The 17,395-nt window shown below is 44.1% G+C and overlaps 3 protein-coding genes across 6 annotated transcripts; all 3 read left to right on the plus strand.

The window, feature by feature from the left end:
• The first annotated feature begins 1,315 nt into the window (after positions 1 to 1,315).
• Positions 1,316 to 8,543, plus strand: LOC124464944 (ribonuclease inhibitor-like). Its single transcript, XM_047016880.1, has 11 exons — positions 1,316 to 1,481; positions 1,933 to 2,009; positions 3,013 to 3,156; positions 3,441 to 3,880; positions 4,220 to 4,414; positions 4,534 to 4,749; positions 5,003 to 5,173; positions 5,333 to 5,503; positions 5,656 to 5,805; positions 6,103 to 6,152; positions 7,375 to 8,543. The coding sequence occupies exons 4-11, from the start codon at positions 3,846 to 3,848 to the stop codon at positions 7,626 to 7,628; spliced, it is 1,242 nt and encodes a 413-aa protein (XP_046872836.1). The 5' UTR covers positions 1,316 to 1,481; positions 1,933 to 2,009; positions 3,013 to 3,156; positions 3,441 to 3,845; the 3' UTR covers positions 7,629 to 8,543.
• A 47-nt stretch (positions 8,544 to 8,590) lies between these two features.
• On the plus strand, positions 8,591 to 15,780 carry LOC124464942 (zinc finger protein 23-like). Of its 4 annotated transcripts, none has more exons than XR_006955774.1 (4): positions 8,591 to 9,237; positions 9,603 to 9,944; positions 12,488 to 13,863; positions 13,996 to 14,179. XR_006955774.1 is itself a non-coding variant. In XM_047016876.1 (4 exons), the coding sequence occupies exons 1-4, from the start codon at positions 9,045 to 9,047 to the stop codon at positions 15,691 to 15,693; spliced, it is 1,101 nt and encodes a 366-aa protein (XP_046872832.1). In that variant the 5' UTR covers positions 8,591 to 9,044; the 3' UTR covers positions 15,694 to 15,780. The 4 variants fall into 4 exon arrangements, 3 of the variants coding, with proteins under 3 accessions (XP_046872832.1, XP_046872833.1, XP_046872831.1); XM_047016876.1 differs by lacking the exon at positions 13,996 to 14,179 and adding an exon at positions 15,614 to 15,780 and having other exon boundaries at positions 12,488 to 12,973; XM_047016877.1 differs by lacking the exon at positions 13,996 to 14,179 and adding an exon at positions 15,382 to 15,706 and having other exon boundaries at positions 12,488 to 12,973.
• On the plus strand, positions 15,714 to 17,193 carry LOC124464946 (stonustoxin subunit beta-like; the record flags this gene model as incomplete). The annotated part of the gene is made up of 1 exon (XM_047016882.1): positions 15,714 to 17,193. A coding segment is annotated over one exon (645 nt), but the record flags the coding sequence as incomplete, so codon positions are not given.
• Positions 17,194 to 17,395: the final 202 nt, after the last annotated feature.

The raw sequence follows: 17,395 nt of genomic DNA on the forward strand, positions 1-17,395 counted from the left end.
TACTGAAGGGGAACATGCTTTGTGTGAAGCCAGGTGGATGGTGCTACTGAAGGGGAACATGCTTTGTGTGAAGCCAGGTGGATGGTGCTACTGAAGGGGAACATGCTTTGTGTGAAGCCAGGTGGATGGTGCTACTGAAGGGGAACATGCTTTGTGTGAAGCCAGGTGGATGGTGCTACTGAAGGGGAACATGCTTTGTGTGAAGCCAGGTGGATGGTGCTACTGAAGGGGAACATGCTTTGTGTGAAGCCAGGTGGATGGTGCTACTGAAGGGAAACATGCTTTGTGTGAAGCCAGGTGGATGGTGCTACTGAAGGGGAACATGCTTTGTGTGAAGCCAGGTGGATGGTGCTACTGAAGGGGAACATGCTTTGTGTGAAGCTAGGTGGATGGTGCTACTGAAGGGGAACATGCTTTGTGTGAAGCCAGGTGGATGGTGCTAATGAAGGGGAACATGCTTTGAAACAAACTGGGGAAGATGAAGGCTGTAAGAATGTATCAATGTGTGGATGATGTCACCGTCCTGTAACTGTTAGAATCACTATAATGAACGTTTTTATTCACTTGAACATGATATTGATGTGCTATCTAAAAGCAAACATGTTCTGTAGCTTATAATGTGCTATTTATCTTCTGTCTTGGACTGTAATTTAACCTGAACAGAACAAAAAGTTCAGATCACCATTAGTAACGACTGAATTTACTTGATTTTTGTGATCGTATCATCTGGCCACAGGTGTCATACCCTGGTCCTCTAGGGCCGCTGTCCTGAATGTTTTAGATGTTTCTCTAATCCAGCTCACCTGATTCGAATGAATGGTCGTTATGGCAACCCATTTAATTGAATAAGGTGTGTTGGAGCAGGGAAACATCTAAAACATGCAGGACAGCGGCCCTAGAGGACCAGTGTTAGACACCCCTGATGTAGGTAAACAGTTATCAGCAACTTCCTAATATGCTGACTTTGGTAAAAACAAACATGACCACACTCTGACCATACCACATACACCCTGAGGTGTGATAGCGCCACCTGTTGGTAGGATGTCCTATACACAACACGTCACAGGTGACAACTAGATGATGTACTACGAAGCAAGGTCAGCAAACCCGCGATATCGCTGGTTTCACTGAGCCATAACAATCGCTAAAAGCGGTGTCATGATGGTGGTGATCAACACTCAACCCAGGTTTTGTCAATCTGGCTATGAGCGTGTTCACTTAAAATGGTCTTTAAGTTCGGGAAAAAACGTGGTTCAAGTATGCTACTACAGTTTATTATAAAACAGTAAATTATTCTTTGCTACACCCAGAGGCGGAGCTCAAAACTCGTTCAGGAAGTAAGGCGAATTGGCGAAAGATTTTGGAAAGTGGATGACAGTTTTGAACTCGCTCCTAGACAGTAATCTTGCCTACACAATCGATCGTTACTTTATTTGAGAAATAAAAGTAGTCCATCTGTCTCAGTCTCATCTCTCCAACAGGTAAGTCGATGATTACATCTTTATCATTGCAAATTACGAGACGAAGGCTTAAAGACTCGTTGATTTACGACAATAATACTTGGTAGACCCCGGAAATACCGTGGATTATTTTGTTGTATTTTTTTTACCTAATATTATCCACGACTGATAAAGTGTTATATGTACCATAATTTGAAAGCGTAGGCCATAATATAGAATAATAATTTTCCAAATATTGTGTTCTAAAACTTATTCTGAATAGCTGTAGATGTAGATTTCCATTAGATATGTACAGACAGACCATGGATATACTAACTTGCCATCATAAGGGGTCCTACCAGTGGTCAGTATAGTCTAGTTATGCTGATAGCACACCATCTACCGGACAAATACAATTTCTCAGATAAGTGAGGATACAGTGGATGTTTTGGAGCAGGAACATGTAAAACACTATTCCACTGACTTCAACCAGCAGAAGCTGCTGTCCACTCTGTAGGGACGGAGAGATGGAGAACAACGCTGATGCTGAAGCAGGAAGGACGAGTCAAGGTGAGATCCAGCATACCTGCATCATGTTACTGTGAAGTGTAAATCCCAATAAAACCTTTTTACAAATACCACTTTACGTGTTTATACACAATGCAGTGAGATAAAAACAGCTGTGTAGCCAATCTAATAAGAACAATGATTTGAGCATATGTTTTAGATAGATATAAAAAAAATATATATATATATATATATTAGTGCTGTCAAACGATTAAAATATTTAATCGCATTAATGTCATAGTTAACTCGCGATTAATCAATTAATCGCACAGTTTTATCTATTCTAAATGTCCCTTGATTTCTTTTTGTCACATTCTTTTTTCAATTTTAAAGCTCTTATCAACATGGAAAAGTGGTTCGGATTGCTTCGTGCAAATATTTTTTTATTGAAAACAACATTGCAATCGCCTGGCTTTGACGAGGGAGCGGAGAATTCGCATGAATCGCATCAGATGTGTGCTTGGCCATCAAGTGGTATTTCAGACTGGACGTGCTACGATGATAACTCAGTTTACAACGACAAAACACACAGATCACTTTGGTCTTGTCAATGGAACCATTTGGCAACTTTTTAAAATAAACTTTCCATTCAGAATCTTATTGGCATCCATTTCGGCGTCTCGCGCTCGCCATCCACTCAAAACGTTAGCCTACTACCAGAGAATGTCTAATATCCGTAAACGGGCTCTGCTACTACTCTTTAGCCGGCTCGCAAGCCAAACAAGTGCGTGTGTGGCGTGCCTGTTGTTTTATTTCCGGTCTAGCTAGATCTGGTGTGGTGTTGTAGTCTTTCTAACGTCGGTAATTGTTGCAACAGCATGTGAAAAAAACTACAAAGTTTGCTAGGCCAAAAAGAGCGTTAATTGCGCGATAAAAAAATTGACGCCGTTAATTTGGGTTTGCGTTAACGCCGTTAATAACGCGTTAAACTGACAGCACTAATATATATATATATATATATGTATGTAAAATGATAATAGCAAAATAATGGGACGTGAATTTACAGCTTTCTGCCACATGGGGCAGCAGAGAGCAGCTACTCTGTCCTCCTCCATCAAAGCCCAACATGACAGCAATGTCGCCGCCCCCAGTTTCATCAACTCCCAGATCCAGAATGTCAACATCAGTCTCTCCACTGCTGAGAGGAAAGGTAACAGCCCATACCCTATACATCCTTTTTAAAGAAGGTAGACGTTTAGAAAATGTTAAACTAAACATTTAAACTTAAAATGAAAGATTTATCAGTGACAAGCACAATAGACTATTATTGATTCATTATACTGGATCTCCCAGAACATAGACAGCATACTACAATATTATGGAAAAACAATGTTGGTGTTGTATTTGAGTACTGTACATTTGCATGTGTGTATTTGGATATTGCATTCTGTGTATTTGTGTCTGAATCGTTCTTGTCATGTTTTGTTCTGTCAGACTCCAGATGTCAGGCAGCACAGCACAGTGACACCCAGCCAGGGTAAAACCACCATTATAATCTCACAACACAAACTGATGACAAATGAATAAGAACACAGAAAACACAGAAAAGAGACTCTTTCTCTTTCTCTTCTTCTGCAGTAAGTCAAGGTCTCCAGTAGCATCCACTACCTCCAGTCATTAGACCAAAAACACTTCCCACTACGACCATCTAACACCTTGGATCACAAGGACTCCCTCTTGGTCTAATGGTAGACTGTTTGGCTTAGCGACTTGAGGATGTGTATTAGATTGTGGACGTAATGTTTTTCCTCCTTGCAGTTATTGACATGCAGTCGTTCAAAGAGAAGAATAAAGCCAGACTGAGGAAGGAGTTTGCTGAGACCTTGGAGGGAACTGAAGATGAGAGAACTCTCCTCAACAACGTCTGTTGGACAGTTAGTTAGTTTGACATGGTCACTCTGAGAGCCAGTTATGAAGCAGTATATTTTAGTTAAAATAAAACAAATACAAAATGTATTTGTATAGCCCTTTTTACACGCAAGCATATCACAGAGGGACTCACAGTCCTTTAGATACAGTATAGGACACAGAAGGTAGGAGAAATGGGGAGGTTGTTTGGATTCATACAAGTTCAGCATACATAGTTACTATAAGCTGGTTTACCATAGTAACCATTCAAAAAGCAATATTCAACTCAGCAGAGTGAATCATTGTATCTCTAAACACACTGTACATGTAGGGTACATCACTGGCTGTATGTTCTGTTTGTACAGACTGAATACGATGCATCTCAACCATGAGGACTGTGCATCACTGGCCTCCTCCCTCCAGTCACCAGACTGTCCTCTGAGAGAGCTGCACCTGGAGGATATTGATATGTATGGTTTTGATGATGATGGTGATGATGGGGACCTGAGTGTTGTCTGTGCTGCCCTGAGGGATCCACACTGTAAACTGGAGACACTGAGGTCAGTACCTGTAGACAGAGGTATAGATGTGATGTGGATCCTGGCTGCCAAGAGACCTCCAGTCAGCAGTCTTAACCACTTCCCCGCATGTGCAGCTCATGAATGTTCTGTTTCTACAGACTGATTAACATGGATCTCAGCCCTGAGGACTGTGCATCACTGGTCTCCTCCCACCAGTCACCAGACTGTCCTCTGAGAGAGCTGCACACGGCAGGGATTGAGCTGTCTGGTTATGATGAAGATGAACATGGCGGTGGTGATGGTGATGAAGATGGTGATCTGAGTGTTGTCTATGCTGCCCTGAGAGGTCCACACAGGACACTGCAGACACTGAGGTCAGTACCTGTAGAGGAGTCTTCATATTAAAATAACCCAGTAGACATTGTCACAGGCTGTCATAGACAGAGCATGTTATAATGAACATGATCATGTTATAGTAATTCGCTAACAAATACATCGCTATCACAGAAGATACTTTTTTTATTTATACAATAAAGGCATTTCCACTTCTGTGGCATATATAATTGTATACACTGTGTAATGTTATCACTCATCATGTTGTCATGTGTTTCCTCATGTCTGATGTAGGTTGAACAGGTGTGACCTGACGGAGGACAGTTGTAGAGAGTTGTCTTCAGCTCTCAGCTCAAACTGTCACCTGAGAGAGTTGGACCTGAGTCACAACAACCTGCAGGATTCAGGAGTGAAACTGCTCTCTGATGGACTGAAGAGTCCACACTGTAGACTGGAGATCCTGAGGTCAGTGATCAGACACACATGGAACCAGACAGGGACACATAGAACATGTTGAAGAAGTAAATGCACAGTATGTCGGTCAGCAATGTACCCAGTGATGTCAACAACACCCACCAGCAGAGGGCAGCAGTGTTGTGACATCCTGATGACTTCTCTTTGCAGGCTGTCATTCTATGGAGTCACAGAGGAAGGCTGTGATTCTCTGGCTTCAGCTCTCAGCTCAAACTGCCATCTGAGAGAATTGGACCTGAGTCACAACAACCTGCAGGATTCAGGAGTGAAACTGCTCTCTGATGGACTGAAGAGTCCACACTGTAGACTGGAGATCCTGAGGTCAGTGATCAGACACACATGGAACCAGACAGGGACACAGAACATGTTGAAGAAGTAAATGTATGTCAGTCAACAATGTACCCAGTGATGTCATCAACACCCACCAGCAGAGGGCAGCAGTGTTGTAACGTCCTGATGACTTCTCTCTGCAGGCTGTCGTTCTGTGGAGTCACAGAGGAAGGCTGTGCTTCTCTGGCTACAGCTCTCAGCTCAAACTGCCATCTGAGAGAGTTGGACCTGAGCTTCAATCACCCAGGAGACACAGTTCTCTCTGGTCCACTCTGTAGACTGGAGAAACTCAAGTTAGTGTTGGTCCCTGATACATTCATCTTCATATGCCATGTTTAATGCTGAGTAGTTGATTATTGTAGAATGATGATTTGTTGAGGTTCTGGTCGCCTGGTTACAGAAGCTATTTGTGTTTTGACATTCTCTGTGTTTCTAATGTTGGTCTGAGAACAGTCAGGTTCTGATATCTAGTTCTTACTGTCACTCTTTACAGGTCCCTTGACTTTGTTAATCATTTCTATTCCTGACCACTTTTCATACACAGGCTGTGTGTGTGTGTGTCTCTGTCTGTTTCTCCCTGTCTCCCACAGTGTGGACCATAATGAAGAGATCTGGGTGAAACCACAGCTGCTTAAGAAGTGTAAGTATTGTTTTGTACATCAGTACATCCAACATTGAGACTTGATTTTGATATTGTGTGTGTGTGTGTGTTTTGGGGTTAGAGAAAAACACAAACAGTAGATACTGACATGCTTAAACACTGGCACACAACCCCCACAACACATATACACAAACCTGATCTCTCACACGTGCACTCTCACGTGCACTCTCACACCATGAGTGCTCACCTTTTGGTGACATTTGACGTTTTTAGATCAAATTAGGAGAGATTTCTTGTGAGAGAGCCTTACCCACAACCCGTTTATACGATAAACGGGGGTTATGGGTAAGATAAACAGGTTATGGGTGAGGTAAGGCTAAACACATTTTAAACTGCCCTGATCACCCACTTTTCGGAGAGTTTGATTTGCTCCCTTCTGGTTGTCGTTTTAGGCTACCTAGGTTAAGAACTGGTCGTGCCAGAGATTCTTTAATTCCTGTGGCTATTAGGAACCTAAATTCACTTGGCCGACATCATGATGTTTTTTTTAATTAATTAATTATTTATTTATTACCTGCCAATGGCCATTACTGTCCCAATTGGACCCTGTCATGGGGTTTGGGGGAAGGTGTGTCTCTATTGTGTGTTCTGTGTTGTGTAGTGTTGTTGGCATTTGGCGCTGCTGTTCTGTGTTTGTGTTTGTGACCCCTGCTGCACACTCATTTCCTTTTGAAGGATAAATAAAGTTGGAAGTTGAAAGTTGAAAGGAGATTCGAGTTGATCTTTTTTTCTTTCTTTTTTTCGGAGGGCAGGTGATTGGGTTAGATGCAGAATTGGTCATTTTAACTTCAGCAATACAAATTATTGGTTTGGAGTGCATAATTCCAATTATGTGATTTGGAGTCTTCTAATGTATCAGAAGCAGTTCAACTCTCACTGCGTCACTGTGTTGCTGATCAGTAATACATACAGTACATACTGAGACATTGAAACACTGACACACATACAAAGCCACTCACACACACATTAACTCTCTCTTACTCACTCTCTCTCACACACACAGAGGCAGTTCAACTATACCTGATGTCACAGTGTTGCTCTTCAGTTATGCTTCCACTCTTACTGGGTTCAATCCCAGAATCCTCTGACTGAAAATCACTCATGACCATCTGACAGAAACAACCTCTCACTCACTGACAAGATGGAAATGTAAACATCCAGACACACAGTTCTGATCCAGCGTCTCTCCTCTGTTCTGTAGATGCCTGTGATCTCACACTGGACCCAAACACAGCTCACAGAACCCTCTCTCTGTCTGAGGAAAACAGGAGGGTGGAGGTGGTGAAGGAGGACCATCCGCATCCTGATCACCCAAATAGGTTTGATGAAGAGCAGCAGGTGCTGTGTAGAGAGGGTCTGACTGGACGCCATTACTGGGAGGTGGAGGTGGAAAAAGGGGTTCTGGTAGGAGTGACGTATGGAAGCATCAGGAAGAGAGGCAGGAGTCCTGCTTGAACACTTGGAGACGACAGGTCTTGGTGTCTGCATTGGTCTGATTCTGTCCGGCACAATCATGAAAATACCTTAATACCTTTCAGTTTCCTTCCACCCATCAGAGTAGGAGTTTACCTGGACTGGCCAGCTGGTGTTCTGTCCTTCTACAGCATCTCCTCTGACACAATAACCCGCCTATATACGTTCATCACCACCTTCTCTGAGCCCCTCTACCCAGCGTTTAGGTTTTACCCCTCATCCTCAGTGACCCTGTGCCAGGTAGAGTAGTTCCTCCTGGAGGAACACAACATGGGTCTCCATGGAAACAACCCCGCTTCTGATCCAACACACCTGTGATATGATGGGGTGCGGTCAAGGATAACACACACACACACATCAGAACATCACACACACTCACACACACATCAGAACATCATACACACACTCACATATGTTTACCCTTCTGTAAAGGGATTGAAAAGACCTGGGGGGCAGAATTGACTGTTTCTCCACTTCAAGCCTCGTTATGGTTGTCAACATTCTGCAGTGGTTTACACAACGTCAACTAAATGGTTTATTGCTTACACTATGACATAGTTTTATACAGGTTTTCATTCACTATATACATGTTCTATATACACAGTGGTGCACACACTATTAGAATTTTATAGTGATATATTGATACATACATCATTCTGGGTTATATTCCAAGCAAGGACAGTTGCTTATTTTAATGCATCAATGTACATTATATTGTGTGTTACCTATGTTTTAATTATACATTGTTATGACTTATTCTGTAACTGTACACTGAGTTATGATTACATCTACATCAACGTGTCTGAAATTGTCTGACATTTACTCCGTCGGAGTCAGATGGCTGAGCGGTGAGGGAGTCGGGCTAGTAATCAGAAGATTGCCGGATCGATTCCCTGCCGTGCCACATGATGTTGTGTCCTTCACCCTACTTGCCTCGGGGAATGTCCTTGTACTTACTGTAAGTCGCTCTGGATAAGAGCGTTTGCTAAATGACTAAATGTAATGACTGTAACGACATAAATCCTTAAATGGTCATCATCCGCTACAACAGGGGGCGCTGTTGTCTCGACGTTGTCATAGAACGGTGAACTGATCACCGGAAGAGTTTGATTTTCACATCCTAGTGCAGGAAGCACAATGCTAACGTCCTGTTAAAGTATATGCTAACGTCGTCCATAAGCGGTGTGGCTACAGTTGGTATGAATGTAGAAGGGAAGTTTGAAAACTTGCAATTACCTACTGGAGTCTTATCTGCACGTGTTGCTTATTTACAAGTGATGTAGGGAGAAGGAAAGGAGAGAATTGTTGTGGGGTTCGAAAACTTAGTTGATCACTTGTCAAGGAAGACAGCAAGGGGGTTAGCCAGATGCTAATAGCTAACCTCACTAGAATCTCAAAATGTCTGTCCCAGACGTGTTTAAAGAACATATCTGTGCGCGACTAACAATGACAGCTTTGGAAATATTCAGAGAATTTGAAAAAACGCTGTTTGGGCATCAAGAAGAAATATCTCGTTCCAAGGAAGAGAGCGCGCGAATACAACGGCTTTTGGACGCTGTTACTAAACCTTATATCAAACTACACCAAACAGGTACGACTTTCATACTTCAATATTATAAAATCCATCGTCCAGAATGTCTTAGTTGTTTCAAGTAGCCCGGACAGACCCAAGTGTTTTTCTTAAAACCTTTAGCCTTTACTACAGTTTTAAGCTATCAGAAGAGGAGACAAGTTTTACTCCTGACAGAAGATTCAGGACAGCATCTCTGAAGTCATTTCCTTTTCCATTGTGCAATGCCATCAATTGTACAATTGGCTGTAGTAATTGTTCACCACGCCTATGGCGTGCCATGGGTTGCTAACCAAGTGTTAATCTGAGATGACTTCTTGTTCACAGCGACGCTTTCCTGAACATCCTGTCAGGAGAAAAACAGTTGTCCCCTTTTCTGTTCCCAGAAGTGCAGCAGCTCTCTCTCCCGGAGCCCCCACAGATTAAAGAGGAACAGGAGCTGTGGACCAGTCAGGAGGAAGAGCAGCTCCAAGGACTGCAGTCTGAAACTACAAACTCCATATTCACCCAGCAGCCAAAGCTTTCAAACTTAACAATGTCCAAATTATATATGATGAGAGAATTTTTCAGTGAGCGACTAACAACAGCAGCTTCCGAGATTTTCAGAGCCATTGAAATAATGGTCGCAGAGTACAAAGAAGAAATCTCTCGTTCCAAGAAGGAGAGCGCGCGGATACAACGGCTGTTTGACGTTCTTACTCAACCTGACGGCAAGCTACACAGAACAGGTATGACATACCTTCAAGTTATAATAAGCTGTGTAAAATACTGTGAAGTAGGAGGGGTAACAACATAGGGAAGGAGCGGTCTGCAGTTGCATCGTGACATGGTTCAGAAATCAGAATCAGAAATTGATTTATTCGCCATGAATGTTTACACAGACAAGGAATTTGCTTTGGCAGGGAGGTGCATACAATAAACATATAGGAATCTTAAATTTAAATGTGGTCTAACTATACAAAGGATACATAAACTAGCAATACTAAGTGGAATGATACTTAAACTAGCGATACTAAGTGGAGTACTAGCAATTCTAAGTGGAATACAATTAAAATAAAATATACAATAAAATATAAGTTGCCAATTTACAATCTAAAATACAAATATTACAGGAATTGAATGTAGTGCAAAATGTAAATAGTTTTAAGACATTCAGTCAGTGTGAGCTCTTGGCCTTGTTGAGGAGGCCAACAGCGGAAGGGAAGAAACTGTTTGTGTGGCGTGAGGTTTTGGTCCTGATGGACCGCAGCCTTCTGCCGGAGGGGAGTGGCTGAAACAGGGAGTGTCCAGGGTGGGAGGAGTCGGCCACAATCATTTTCGCTCGCCTCAGGGTCCTCGAGGTGTGCAGGTCCTTCACAACATCCATCACAGGTTCACAGCATCCATCCAACATTTCATGTTTTTCTCAAGTCTTTTTCTCAGGTCGGGTCTTCTTGACAGAGGGGGTTAGATCTCGTCACAGCCTCCTGTAGCATCTGCGTGTTACCGCAGAGTCATATCTGCACTGAGAAAGTTGTAGTTAGGAACTGGTGTGGAACACGTTCTAAACATGGCAGGGTGGCCTGTTTACAATGTCTTAGTCATGCTATCGTCTTGGGTCTTCTGGGGTCATGGGAGGTCACCACACCCTGCTAAGACCACCCCACCACACCCTGCTAAGACCACCCCACCACACCCTGCTAAGACCACCCCACCACACCCTGCTAAGACCACCACACCACACCCTGCTAAGACCACCCCACCACACCCTGCTAAGACCACCCCACCACACCCTGCTAAGACCACCCCACCACACCCTGCTAAGACCACCCCACCACACCCTGCTAAGATCACCCCACCACACCCTGCTAAGACCACCCCACCACACCCTGCTAAGACCACCCCACCACACCCTGCTAAGATCACCCCACCACACCCTGCTAAGACCACCCCACCACACCCTGCTAAGACCACCCCACCACACCCTGCTAAGACCACCCCACCACACCCTGCTAAGACCACCCCACCACACCCTGCTAAGACCACCCCACCACACCCTGCTAAGATCACCCCACCACACCCTGCTAAGACCACCCCACCACACCCTGCTAAGACCACCCCACCACACCCTGCTAACACCACCACCACACCCTGCTAAGATCACCCCACCACACCCTGCTAAGATCACCCCACCACACCCTGCTAAGACCACCCCACCACACCCTGCTAAGACCACCCCACCACACCCTGCTAAGATCACCCCACCACACCCTGCTAAGACCACCCCACCACACCCTGCTAAGATCACCCCACCACACCCTGCTAAGACCACCCCACCACACCCTGCTAAGATCACCCCACCACACCCTGCTAAGATCACCCCACCACACCCTGCTAAGACCACCCCACCACACCCTGCTAAGATCACCCCACCACACCCTGCTAAGATCACCCCACCACACCCTGCTAAGATCACCCCACCACACCCTGCTAAGATCACCCCACCACACCCTGCTAAGACCACCCCACCACACCCTGCTAAGACCACCCCACCACACCCTGCTAAGACCACCCCACCACACCCTGCTAAGACCACCCCACCACACCCTGCTAAGACCACCCCACCACACCCTGCTAAGACCACCCCACCACACCCTGCTAAGACCACCCCACCACACCCTGCTAAGACCACCACACCACACCCTGCTAAGATCACCCCACCACACCCTGCTAAGACCACCCCACCACACCCTGCTAAGACCACCACACCACACCCTGCTAAGATCACCCCACCACACCCTGCTAAGATCACCCCACCACACCCTGCTAAGACCACCCCACCACACCCTGCTAAGATCACCCCACCACACCCTGCTAAGACCACCCCACCACACCCTGCTAAGACCACCCCACCACACCCTGCTAAGATCACCCCACCACACCCTGCTAAGATCACCCCACCACACCCTGCTAAGATCACCCCACCACACCCTGCTAAGACCACCCCACCACACCCTGCTAAGATCACCCCACCACACCCTGCTAAGACCACCCCACCACACCCTGCTAAGACCACCCCACCACACCCTGCTAAGACCACCCCACCACACCCTGCTAAGACCACCCCACCACACCCTGCTAAGACCACCCCACCACACCCTGCTAAGACCACCCCACCACACCCTGCTAAGATCACCACCACACCCTGCTAAGATCACCACCACTGGTCTAGTTTTAGTTGACAGACATGTTGAGTTGCAGAATAATTGATTAGTTCACATTTCCCCCCCAGATGTACAGCAGCTCTCTCTCCTGGAGCCCCCACAGATTAAAGAGGAACAGGAGCTGTGGACCAGTCAGGAGGAAGAGCAGCTTCAAGGACTAAAGTCTGAAACTACAGACTCCATACTCACGTCTTCCAGTGTGGATTGTGATTCTGATCAAGAGGGCTCTATTGAATGTTCACATCTTGACAAAGCTGTCCAAGTGGACAATAGAGAAGGAGACTCTCTACCCACCAACACAACTGAGGAGCAAATCAAAGCAGAGTCTCATGTAGAAGACTCTGCAGCACCAGAACCAGGCAGTGACTCTCAGCCCCTCTCTGTTGTAGCTCCAGACTGTCCTGCAGCTCAGAGTCTGGTGGAGGAGGAACATGGAGGAGTGATGCCTTTGCTAGAAACAGTCAAATCAAGCAGAAAAAGAAAGAACACTCTTCCCATGGAAGGTACGCCACAGGGCAGTCACACAGGAGAGAAACCTCATCAGTGTTTAGAATGTAAGAAGAGCTTTACTTTGAAGCAAACTTTGCTTAATCATATGATAATACACACTGGAGATAAACCATTTCAGTGTCAAGAATGTAAAAAGAGTTTTAGATGGCAGTCATCCATGGTTACTCACATGAGAATACACACAGGAGAAAAACCATATCGGTGTCTCGAATGTAACAACACTTTTAATAAGAAATCTACTCTGGTTGGACACATGAGGACACACACAGGAGAGAAACCGTATCAGTGTAAAGAATGTAACAAGAGCTTTAGATGGCAGCCTAATTTGATAACTCACATGGTAATACACACAGGAGAAAAACCGTTTCAGTGTCAGGAATGTCACAAGAGGTTTCGCTGGCAGCCTAACATGATTACTCACATGAGGACGCACACTGGAGAGAAGCCGTTTCAGTGTCAGGAATGTAGCAGGTGTTTTTCTCTTAAGTGTAATCTCATTAAACACATCAAGATGCATACGAGGTAAACCATATCGGTGTCAGTGTTGTAACAACACTTTCAGCCGGTAGAACACACATATACAGCGTATATGAGGATGCACAGGAGAGGCAGCGTATATGAGGACACAGGAGAGGCAGCGTATATGATGACGCACAGGAGTGGCAGCGTATATTAGGACACAGGAGAGGCAGCGTATATGAGGACACAGGAGAGGCAGCGTATATGAGGACACAGGAGAGGCAGCGTATATGAGGACACAGGAGAGGCAGCGTGAAGAATTGTAAAACTTTATGATGTTTAGTCAACAGCAGCCAATCATGCTGGGCCTGGCTTCAGTAGTATCATCACTAGTAAATATTACTAAACAAATTAAAACTGGTGTCAGTATAATGTGAGATGAAAGAAACAGGCTGTGTGTCGTATGTGAAGCCAGGTGGATGGTGCTACTGAAGGGGAACATGCTTTGTGTGAAGCTAGGTGGATGGTGCTACTAAAGGGGAACATGCTTTGTGTGAAGCTAGGTGGATAGTGCTACTGAAGGGGAACATGCTTTGTGTGAAGCTAGGTGGATGGTGCTACTGAAGGGGAACATGCTTTGTGTGAAGCTAGGTGGATGGTGCTACTGAAGGGGAACATGCTTTGAAACAAACTGGGGAAGATAAAGGCTGTAAGAATGTATTACTGTGTGGATGATGTCACCGTCCTGTCACTGTTAGAATCACTTTAATGAATGTTTTTATTCACTTGAACATGATATTGATGTGCTATTTAAAAACAAACATTTTCAGAAAGCTAAAGTTCTTAATATAATCATAATACCAAAACAGATGAGACAAATGTTCTGTTTGGAGACGACAAAAGGAGCAGTTGACATCCGATTCACCAGAGATAAACCTTTTAACAAAAGACCTTGTAGGATAACAGACGTATAATTTTATAAAACACTTACTATTGTAAAATGGCAATGCCCATCCAATCTTTTGCTGCTTTGTACGTCTGTTCCAATAATGGATAGCGTTAGGACAAGAAACAACCTCACGCTTAAATAAAGGCTGAAAACTCATGTTATTGTGTAAAAACGTTTTTAGCACGGTAAGAATTAAAAGTGGGTAACAAAGTCATCAGTTTAATTATCTACGGTGAATCATAAGAAGGTAACTTATTCCTAGAAAGTTAAACCTTTTTATGGTTAATAAAAACAAAATTATTGTGTCATGATTATTCATGAACTTGTTGAACTTTCCTACTACCTCAATAGTTGTTTTAAAAAGGGGGAGAGTGGGGTAAGTTGTGCCAGTTTTTACTTTAAGTGACTTTAAAGCGAGGCCATGACAGTAATGCTTCCAACTAAAATATGTACATATATTTCAGGATGTGGTGCATCCCTGGGAACAGTCACTTTGGATCTAAAATATAGTATTTTAGAAATATAACTTTCTGAAAAAAAGTGGTCTTGTGGCACAACTTGCCCCCGGTGCGGGGTAAGTTGTGCCTTTAGAGAGAATACATTGGGGTAAATTGTGCCATTGATTATTGAAGTAAAACTGTATATTTTCATCTCAGAAACTGTGATGCTATATAGAAGCTAGACAAATTCAATACAAAATTACTCATTTAAGGTTTATTGAATCAGAATCAGAAGAATTTTATTCGCGTGTTTGCACAAACGAGGGATTTACTTTGGCAGGAAGGTGCATACATTAAACAAATAGGAATATTGAAACTTAAATATGTGGAAAAGTTATTTTACAACATCAAAGGCCGATTTTCTACAAGCCAACTGCACCACATGAGCACATCACAAACATCCCAACCTGCAGAAACACATTTCAGGGAGGTGGCTTCACACAACAATCAAAAAACCTTGATCAAAGACGTTTTAACAAAAAACAAAAGTTTTTGGAACTTAAATGTGTTTACCTCTCATGCAATGAGGCTCTCTTCTTTACAGGATGAGTAAAATGACTGACTCTTCAAAATGTGTGGTCCCATGACCAATTTCGTCTATGGTTCCCTAGAAACGGGGTGGCACAACTTCCCCCACTCTACCATACTCATCGAGGAGAAGCGAAAGACCACGTTTTTAACTCACGCCTTAACTGTACTTTGGATACATCATCGATCGTTAGTTTATTCGAAATTCGAGTTCATTCGAAGAAGTCCATCTGTCTCCTTTCCAATAGGTAGGTCGACGATTAAAACGGAAACAACCTCTCACTCACTGACAAGATGGAAATGTAAACATCCAGACACACAGTTCTGATCCAGCGTCTCTCCTGTTCTGTAGATGCCTGTGATCTCACACTGGACCCAAACACAGCTCACAGAAAACTCATTATGTCTGAGGACAACAGGAGGGTGGAGGTGAAGCCGTGGCCGTATTGCAATGAGTTTTTTGGAGAGGAGCATCCATATCCTGATCACCCAGAGAGGTTTGATTTAGAGCAGCAGGTGCTGTGTACAGAGGGTCTGACTGGACGCCATTACTGGGAGGTGGAGGGGCAGGTTCTGGTAGGAGTGACGTATAGAAGCATCAGGAGGAGAGGGATGTGTGATGCCTGTACACTTGGAGACAACAACAGATCCTGGGGTCTGAGCAGGTCTCGTTTTACGTTTGGTTTTTGTCAAAGACTCTCTGTCCATCACAATTGTGAACAGACTTTAATACATTACAAGCTCCCTTCACCCAGCAGAGTAGGAGTTTACCTGGACTGGCCAGCTGGTGTTCTGTCCTTCTACAGCATCTCCTCTGACACAATGACCCACCTGCACACATTCATCACCACCTTCTCTGAGCCCCTCTACCCAGCGTTTGGGTTGCGTACAGTGGTAATAACCTTGGGAGATAGTTCTCCCTCCTCAATGTACTTGTGTGTGTGTGTGGGGGAAAAAAACATCACACACACATCAGACCAACGCACATGTTAAGTCACCTCATCATCCGGACCCTCCAGTTGCATATTTGTGTGCTGTCTTTCCTTCTTGCTGTGTCTCCACAACTCTGTATTACAGTTGGTGTTGGGCTGGTCTTAGGACACCAGTAACCATGACTACAGGTATGGAGGTTGTCCCAGACCAGTGTAGATGGTGATGACCCCTCTGTAACCATGACTACAGGTATGTAGGTTGTCTCAGACCAGTGTAGATGGTGATGACCCCTTTGTAACCATGACTACAGGTGTGTAGGTTGTCCCAGACCAGTGTAGATGGTGATGACCCCTCTGTAACCATGACTACAGGTGTGTAAGTTGTCCCAGACCAGTGTAGTGTTGATGACCACTCTGTGGTCGGGAGGAGATGAAGGCTTCTGTTCCTTTGGCTGGACGACCGGAGACTGGTGTTCCATGTGTGGTTGATCTATTGTATGATGATACTGTCAACATGTATCTTAGGGTTGATCTATCGTATGATACTGTCAACATGCATCTTAGGGTTGATCTATTGTATGATACTGTCAACATGCATCTTAGGGTTGATCTATTGTATGATACTGTCAACATGTATCTTAGGGTTGATCTATTGTATGATACTGTCAACATGCATCTTAGGGTTGATCTATTGTATGATACTGTCAACATGTTAATTAGGGTTGATCTATTGTATGATACTGTCAACATGTTACTTAGGGTTGATCTATTGTATGATACTGTCAACATGTTACTTAGGGTTGATCTATTGTATGATACTGTCAACATGTTACTTAGGGTATGTGTTACTATGATGTAATATTGGGTGTCAACGTGTATGATACATTAAAAAATGCATGATATCTGATATTGTACTTGAATGTACTTTCTATTGTTTATTATAGACCCCATTAAAACTTTATTTATCCAAATATTTTAACATTTATGGACATTAACCTATGTTTTACCTTAAACAATAGCTGGAGGTGATACTGTTAAATAAAGCTCCCCAGCTGCCGCGGCCGCAAGAATACCTCATCATTTCCCCAGAAATGACCC

The sequence above is a fragment of the Hypomesus transpacificus genome, unplaced genomic scaffold (genome assembly GCF_021917145.1).
Source record: "Hypomesus transpacificus isolate Combined female unplaced genomic scaffold, fHypTra1 scaffold_423, whole genome shotgun sequence".
NCBI classification, from domain to species: domain Eukaryota; kingdom Metazoa; phylum Chordata; class Actinopteri; order Osmeriformes; family Osmeridae; genus Hypomesus; species Hypomesus transpacificus.

Coding starts and splice junctions, on each gene's coding strand:
- LOC124464944 (XM_047016880.1), top strand. CDS start 3,846: ATGAGAGAACTCTCCTCAACAACGTCTGTTGGACA. Junction 4,415..4,533: donor TGTAAACTGGAGACACTGAG/GTCAGTACCTGT, acceptor CTGTTTCTACAG/ACTGATTAACATGGATCTCA. Junction 5,174..5,332: donor TGTAGACTGGAGATCCTGAG/GTCAGTGATCAG, acceptor TTCTCTTTGCAG/GCTGTCATTCTATGGAGTCA.
- LOC124464942 (XM_047016875.1), top strand. CDS start 9,045: ATGTCTGTCCCAGACGTGTTTAAAGAACATATCTGTGCGCGACTAACA. Junction 9,238..9,602: donor TATCAAACTACACCAAACAG/GTACGACTTTCA, acceptor TTCTGTTCCCAG/AAGTGCAGCAGCTCTCTCTC. Junction 9,945..12,487: donor CGGCAAGCTACACAGAACAG/GTATGACATACC, acceptor TTTCCCCCCCAG/ATGTACAGCAGCTCTCTCTC.